Here is a 7,785-nt window from a genome sequence, read left to right on the forward strand (position 1 = left end):
CACACACGCACACGCACACGCACACACACACACACACACGCACACGCACACGCACACACACACACACACACACACACACACACACAAACGTGTGCGCGCACGCGCACGTGCACGCATGCAGAAGCGCGCGCGCGTGCCCACACACACACACACACACCACCTCTCCTAGGGAGGAGATCAAGAACCGCAACAGTGAGGAGTACAACATCCTGAAGATTCAGCTAGAGGGGATCATCGAGGAGCTGGAGGGGCACTTTGAGGCGGTGAGTCAACACGATCTGAGGGGCTGGGGTTGCACAGCAAGACCAGGCCTGGAGGTGGGACGGCGCGTGTCAAGATGCGACAGGGGTTGGTGTCTCTGAGGAAGGGATGCTGCGCTTGCGCCCTCGTGCCAGTGCAGACAGTGCACGCTGTCTGCGCCCTTGTGAGGCGGCACATGCTGTCTGCTATGACCGCTGCGCTGCCTGTACACGTACTGACGCCTAGAAGCTGCGCGCGCGCCCTGCAGGCGCACAAGGCGTACCTTGACAGCACAGAGCACCGCACCAAGGCGTGCAAGGGGCTGCAGGCCAGCGACGCCCAGGCGGCGCGCGTCATCGAGCAGCGCATGCGCAAGCTCGCCAAGCTGCAGGTGCGCCTGGTCCACACGCCGGGCGCCTGTCCAGCGTTGATGACAGCGCCGATGGCTGCTGGGCTGGTTTGGTTTCCTGCTGTGGGACACCATGATGTTGCGAGGGTTGTGGCGGGGAGTGCACAGCAGCAGGGCTTCGTCGCATCCCCGGCTGGGTGCTGAGAGCGGCGACGGCGGCCACGTCTATCCGGGCCAGTTAGGCGCCAAGGGGCCGTTGTGCGCCATATCAGCGAGGTGCAGCGCAGCCGCCTTGTGTTCTTCTGCATTCTGCACAATCAATTCTTGAAAAATCTGAACCCGCAGGAGGACATCCACCAGTGGCGCGCCAAGATCGCCAGCAGCGGCAGGGAGTGGGCAGAGCGCAACGGCGCGCTGCGGAGGGAGAAGGAGCTCATGGCGCGCCACTACTCGCAGCTCAGGGCGGCCCTCGACGCCACCAGGCGCGCGCCGCGTGCGCACCTTGGCGCCTTGGCTCGCAGCACAGCAGGCGGGCGGCGGGACCTTGCCGCGGGGCCCTCCTTATGGGAGCTGCAGACCCACAGCGGGGACGCTTGAGGTTTGGGTTCTGCCGTTTTGCACCCTACTGAATTCCAATGCCCTTGTAGATGCGTTGTAAGAACCACTGAGTTTGTGTATGGACACTAAACTGGATCCTTCTCACCCCCTCCCCAACCAAGCGGCCCGCAGGCAGCAGCAGGCAGAACGTTTGAAGTCCCTCAGCGTGGCCAGCGCGGCGGCCACCGCGGAGCTGCAGCGCAAGCTGTCAAAGGCGGAAGCCGTGCTGAAGCTGGCCGAGGTCTGCCGGCGGCTGGAGACGGAGCAGGAGAAGGTGCTGCCGTTCTGGAGCTTGGACGAGGCGGTGCCGGTGGCGGCGACGGCGCTGACGTCATCGATCGTCAGCGGCGGCAGCGGCGGCGGGGGTGGTGATGGGGAGGGTGCGGAGAGGGGTTTGGCAGCAGCGGAGACTGGGAATGAGGGGGCCGCACACGACCAAGGTGGCCAAGTGGGGCAGGGGCAGCAGGACGAGGAGGAGGGCCGGGCACTGGCGCTGGCCGGCGGGCGGCCCAGCATCGGCAGCTGCGGCGGCGGCAGCGGCGGCCACGGTGGCAGGGGCCGCGTCAGCGCGGTGGGGCTGGACGATGAGGGCAACGAGGTTGAGGAATGGGATTACCTGAACAGGTGATTAGTACCTGTTGTTGTGGGTGAGGGTGGGAGGGGTGAGCGCACAAGTCACGTGGAAAAAGATGCATGCCAAGTCATGAGCACCAGTTTGCGCGTGCAAGCGTCGCACACACATACACACATAACAAACACACACGCACACGTTGCGCGACACCCTTCCTTGCCATTCAAGGTTTTTCAAGCGCTTCAACAAAGCCCTGTTGGACAGGGCAGCCATCGACAGAGAGCAGGCCCGCCTGGCCAAGGAGAACGAGGACCTGCGGCAGCTGCTCAAGAGCTTCCTGGACGGCATATCGGTCAACGACGCTGTCATCAACAACCCCGCCAACCCGCTCCTGGTGGTCAACCAGCGGCTGCAGCTGACGTTGGCCGAGCGCCGCAAGGGCGGGGCGGCGGCCGCGGGGCGGGGCGCCGGCGGCTCGGGCGGCTCGGCAGGGCTTGTGATTCAAGGGCAGCAGCAGGGCGTGCAGGTCGCCGGCCGGTGATGCCGCGTTGATGGATGTAAATCCTGCAATTTCAAACCTACCCTTGTCAGATGGTCAACATAGACGTAGCCCGGAGCAATGCAGGAGCACTGCTTCTGACACACATGCTCCCTTTCCTCATGCATGATGTGAAGCGCTACTTCAAGTAGTTGACCCAGCACTCCTGTGTCACTGGGTGACCAGACCGTGAGAACGAACGATTTGACCACGGTCCGCAGCACTCACCGTAGACGTATCCGAGTAATGTATGAGTTTTCACATTCAATGATGCCATGTGCGGCCCCCGGTGTGTCAACGCTTCCCAAGGTTGTCCTAAGCGGGGCCCCAAGGACTTTGCGACGCTCAGAACACCGTATGATGCAAGTCTCACCACATCTGGCCGCGTGCACATCGGCGGCCAGTGCCATTGGCGTGGCTGCGTTCAGCACGCCGGACGCACTCGTTGGCTGCCACTGCTCAAAGTCGACAAATGCAGCGCACGCGGCGGGCCGCCGCAGAGCAGCCTGGCGCTGATGCCGGCACGCCTGGCATTGGGGAGGGCGCCCCGGGGCCGAACACGGGGCTGCTCATGCCCCGCGGCCGCGGTGCGGGCCGGGGCCGCGGCGGAGGAGCGCAGCACGGGCAGCGGCAGGGGCTAGAAGAGGAAGCAAGCCATGTTGGGCCCCAGGGACAGCAGCAGCAGCAGCAGGAGCAGCTACATAATGAGGGTGAGGCAGGGGGCGTAGCATCGGGCGGCGAGGAGGAAGAGGACGAGGAAGAGGGCGAGGAGGGCGAGGAGGAGGAGGAGTCACCAGGTGGTGATGACGACGGGGACGACGACGAGTATGAGTCAGAAGAGGATGACGACGAAGAGGATGACGAGGAATACGAGGCAGCCGCAAAAGCGCGCCCCGCCAGGCCGCGGGTGGGTGCTGCAGGGTCGAGCGCATGGGGTGGGTTCCTGGGGATGCTGCTGGTGGCGGGCCGTGAGCCGCGATGCGGGGCAGCTTGCGCGTTTGCTGAATGCTTGGCCGGCGCTGGTCGGGTGTCTCTGGAGACATTCAAACACACAAAGATATTTGGTCGGATGAAGCGGCCGCACCTGCCCGGTGCCTCCGAGAGCAGGTTGCTGCGCCGCCCGGCGCCGCGCGTGGCAGCAGGGGCGGCCGATCCGGCGGCGCCTCGGAAGGGGCTGGCGGCAGGGGCGGCGGCCGGAAGCGCGTGCGCAAGTGGACGCCCGCCGAGGTGCGCGGGCGGCCTGGTTACAGCGGTACGTTGTATGGCTGAGCAGAGCCATACATGTGAGGCGCTCGACCCGCATAGTATCACATCGGCTTACGGCGTCCTTGCGGCACGCCCGCCTGTTTGTGCGCCCATCTCAAATCAGCTTCTGGGATCCTTGGACAGTGTCAGAGCGGCTTAAACCCTTTTGCAGTATGCAATCGTGATTTGCACCCCAACCCCTGCTGCACAATCAACATGCAACGCGCCCGCAGCATGCCAAGCTGGCTCAGCTGGTGGAGCAGTTTGGGCCGGACAACCGGAGCTGGCAGCGCATCGCTGCGCTCATCCCAGGGTGCGCCGGTTGGGTGGGGCTGCCGGCGCGCAGCAACGGTGTTCCAGGAGGCAGGATTGCCCCCCCCCGACCCAACCACCTTGTCGCTTGACAAGAATGTGCCAATAGGCATTTGAACCTGTGCAAGTCCTGCAGGTCTGATTGCTGCTGGATGCACTCGCGCCGCGCTGCTTGCGCCGAGCCTCGCACGCCGCGAGCCCCACCCTCACGACCCCCACACCACGTCCGCGCCCTCTCCACGTCCCGCCCGCAGGCGCAACGGCAAGCAGTGCAGGGAGCGGTGGCTCAACCACCTCAGGTGCCTGCATCCCGGGGCGCCGGCCGCCTTGCGTCCGGACCCACGCCTGCGCAGCCCCCAGGCCTGCGAACTTGCGCTGCCCCGCGCCCACCTCCCCCTCCTGATCCTCCAGCCAGCTGCGCTCGCAGCACCTCGACCCCGCATGCGCACACTCACACAATAGGCACACTGCAATCAAAAGAAAAAAACTGATTACCCCTGCCTGCCTGCCTGCCTGCCTGCCTGACATGGCGCACCTGTCCCCCGGCCCCCCACCCCGTGCATCCCAGGACCGACATCAAGCGCGGCGGCTGGACCACCACAGAGGAGCTGGTCCTCTGCCAGTGGCACTCCATCCTGGGGCCCCAGGTGCCGGCTCGACTGCGGAGGTCTAGGGGCCGCGCCGGGACGGCAATGGCGGTCCACACATCCGGGCATGCGCGGGCTCGGCCGCGCTGCTGAGCGCGTGGGAGCGCGTCAGCTGGGGCCTGTGGCTGGGTCTCTCGCCCGCCATTACTGGCACCTGGCACGCGGTGCTTGACTGTGTTGACGTACTACACAGTATTGAAGCGCTTGTGGCATGCAGTTCTTGGACCTGATGCCCTGGTCCCTGCTCTGTGTTCCCTCAAGCATGTGCATGACAGACGCATGCATTTCATAAGCACAAACGCACAGCACACACAGCATTACAGCAAATTCAGCACAGGCGGATGCACTCACTCCTTTTGCAAACGCACACATGCTCACACAACACACACGCCTGATGTGTACAGTGGTCCAAGATCAGCAAGAAGCTGGCAGGTAGCTGGGACGGGATTGTGAGCCAGGCTGCTTGCCTTCGCCCATATGTTTGCGCACTCACGGGCTTGCACATTTATGCTTGTGTGCTGTTGCAGGGGCTGACTGCGTGTTCTGCAGTCATCACCTTGCGCAGCATTTGAGTCGGCCGCAAGCCTTGAGGGCGTCGGCGCACGCCGAACCTTGCCTCACTCTCCCTGCCCTCAGGCCGCACGGAAAACGCCACTAAGAACCGGTGGAACGGCGTGTGGCGCAGCAAGGTGTGCCGTGCGGCGTGCTGCTCTGCATTTTCACCGTCCATCCATCGCTGGTGATCACCCCCACGCGCAGTCGCCCCTCCCAGCTGCCGCCCAGCCTCATGAGCGCCGACCGTGTTGCAGGCTGGAGTGTTCTTGTTGACCTTCATTTTGTCCCCTCTGTGCCGATACAAATGTGCTGCAACACCGAAAACCGTCACCAATCGACGGCAATCAATCTACACCATAACCCGTTGCCGGCAGGCTACCAGCTCCACGAGGCGGCGCAACACAGCCCTTACTGCGTACATCTCCCGCCTGCGCGCCGGCATAGACCCCGCGGCTGCGTTTGTGGAGGTCTACCAGATCTACACGCCGCAGCAGCAGCAACAGCTGCAGCAGCAGGGGGCGGCCGGCGTGCAGCCGCCGGGCAGCGGCACGGGGCCGGTGCTGCCGCAGGCGTTTGGGGGGCCTCAACAACAGCAGCGGCAACAGCAGCAGCAGCAGCAGCAGCAGGAGCGGCAGCAGCAGCAGCAGCAGCAGCACTCGCACCCACTGTGGTCAGCCCACGCTGCCGCGCAGCTGGAGCTCGGTTTGGGGTTGGGTCAGCATGCCCCCACTGGTGCGGGTGAGGCAGCTACAGCAGGCGGGCCCCGCTTTCAATTGGGCTTTCAAGCGCCGCCGCTTGCACCTGCCCCGCCCCCAGCTGTGCAGCTCCCGCAAGTCATGCCTCTTGTCACAGGGCTGCCCGACGCGGCACATCAGCAGCAGCAGCAGCAGCAGCAGCAGCAGTACCACCAACAACTCCAGCTGCAAGTGCAGCTGCAGCAGCAGCTGCAGGCGCTCGCACCGCAGCCCGCGGTCGGGCAGCAGCAGCAGCAGCGAGCTGCAGGTATACAGCAGCAGCAGCAACAGCAGCAGCAGCAGCAGCCAGTGCCGAGGCACTCAAGCAGCAGCTCCACGATGCATTTGTCGCCTGAAGGCGGCGGTGGCGGCATCGCAGGTGCGCCTGCTTTGGCGAGCCCGCGCTGGGCCGCCGGCGGCGCCAGCCCTGGCAGCGATTTCGGCGGCGGGGCGACCGCCACCGCAGCAGCCGCAGCCGCTTCAGCAGCCGCCGCGGCGGGTGATGCTGGATTTGACATGAGTGACGAAGACCCAGGGTTTGACGTTCCGATATACCCTGCGCCACTTGACACTGCAACCGTTGGTGCCCTGCGCCAGGTGGTGGCAGGTTCCCAGCAGCTGCTAGAGCTGCTGCAGCCGCCACCGCCGGCGCTGGCGCGGCCGCAGCTTGCGCAGCCGCACGCGCCCATGGATTTCGAATTAGGGCCGGCTGCGCTGGCGGCGGTGAGGCAGCGGCAGCTGCTGTTTGAGCAGCAGCTTGCAGCGGCGGGCGGTGTCGCAGCCACGGCTGTGCCCTCAGCTTCGCTGTGGGGCCCGCCTGGGGACCCCCAGGCACATGGGGGTAGCGGCGCTTTTGCAAGCGGCGTCGGCGGTCATGGTGCTGACGGCGGATACGGCGGGGGTTATGGGGCCGGCGGGGCCGGTCCCGGCCTCAGCCGAAGCTATTCCATGCCCCCCCTCCTGCCCTCGGAGGTCATCGCCCCGCCGCCGCGGCCGCAGGCGCAGCCCCCCTTGCTCGGGGAGATGCAGAGCGCGCCGGCGCCGCTGCCGGCGCTGCGCCCGCACGCGCCGCCGCAGCCGGGCCCGGGCCAGCAGCTCGCGCCGCCGCCGCAGCCGCAGCCGTGGCACGGGCAAAGGGGGGGCGCGCACGTGGCGCGGACGCCGACCGGCGGGGCGTCTGCGCAGTGGATGGCTCAGCTGATGCAGGATTTGGAGGAGGGCGATGAGGGGGAGGGCGGCCTGGGGCTGGGCTCGTGATGTTCGAGCTGGGCCAGGGAAACTGCGGCATGGGGATGCTTTGGGGGTGTGGCTTGGGGAAGAACTGAATCCGGGATTGCAAAACTCTCCCTGCAGGTGCCATTTCTGCATCAGTATGTGCCAACTTTGAGAGTGTATGACGTAATCACCGCCGCACAAGAATATGAGGGCGTTTGAGCACGGTCACCTGTACGTGCATCTGCTCAATTTTGCGATTTGCTTGGGCACCACTCCAGCTGCCCTGGCTGCTGTGCTTCACAGCACCGCGCACCGTCCTCCCCGCCCTGCAAACCGTTGCCCCCCTTTTGTCAGAAAATGGCGTCTTGCCCGCATCCTACATATGCCTGCAATGTAGCTGTGAGGCTGCTGCGAGTGCCACTAGCCTGCCAGGCGGCTGCTTTCACGCACTGCCGTTGCCACGCAGGACGAGCTTTTCTCCTGCCACTGCCATGTGCCATTACCATTTTTCCAGCACCAAAACAGCACAGTAACCAGGTCAACCCTTCACTGCATCATCTGCCCTTGCTGGCCATGCCCTGAAAATCACGTTGGCAGATATGCCACGTTACATGTAAGCTGTGTAATGCACAGATCAGCACTGGTGGTCTTCGGTGCGTCTCCCCTGAACCTGCAGGCGCCATCGGCCCGGTCGGATCATATTAGGGGCTCACGTGCTCTGCAGCAGCCCCTTTGACCGCAGGTACCCATTCAGGGCGTTGTTGAAGGGCTCGATGCTGCGG

General features: G+C 65.0%; 2 protein-coding genes across 2 annotated transcripts in view; both read left to right on the forward strand.

Moving 5' to 3' along the window:
- The window catches only part of MNEG_0447 (Coiled-coil domain-containing protein 65), a gene marked incomplete at both ends in the record, with an annotated part of 4,854 nt that extends 2,556 nt beyond the window's left edge, over window positions 1-2,298 (forward strand). The window contains 5 exons of the mRNA XM_014051078.1: window positions 170-263; window positions 509-631; window positions 935-981; window positions 1,319-1,810; window positions 1,986-2,298. Of these exons, the coding sequence (XP_013906532.1) occupies window positions 170-263; window positions 509-631; window positions 935-981; window positions 1,319-1,810; window positions 1,986-2,298 (1,069 nt within the window). The remainder of the gene's footprint in view (window positions 1-169; window positions 264-508; window positions 632-934; window positions 982-1,318; window positions 1,811-1,985) is intronic.
- A 469-nt stretch (window positions 2,299-2,767) lies between these two features.
- On the forward strand, window positions 2,768-7,045 carry MNEG_0448 (Transcription factor MYB98; the record flags this gene model as incomplete). The annotated part of the gene is made up of 11 exons (XM_014051079.1): window positions 2,768-3,202; window positions 3,403-3,522; window positions 3,774-3,853; window positions 4,107-4,151; window positions 4,421-4,499; window positions 4,904-4,931; window positions 5,136-5,188; window positions 5,429-5,792; window positions 5,907-6,025; window positions 6,386-6,511; window positions 6,761-7,045. 11 exons carry the CDS (start codon window positions 2,768-2,770, stop codon window positions 7,043-7,045), a joined length of 1,734 nt encoding a protein of 577 aa, XP_013906533.1.
- Between the last annotated feature and the right edge of the window lie 740 nt (window positions 7,046-7,785).

This window comes from Monoraphidium neglectum (assembly GCF_000611645.1).
Source record: "Monoraphidium neglectum strain SAG 48.87 unplaced genomic scaffold scaffold00035, whole genome shotgun sequence".
In the NCBI taxonomy this organism is placed as follows: Eukaryota; Viridiplantae; Chlorophyta; class Chlorophyceae; order Sphaeropleales; family Selenastraceae; genus Monoraphidium; species Monoraphidium neglectum.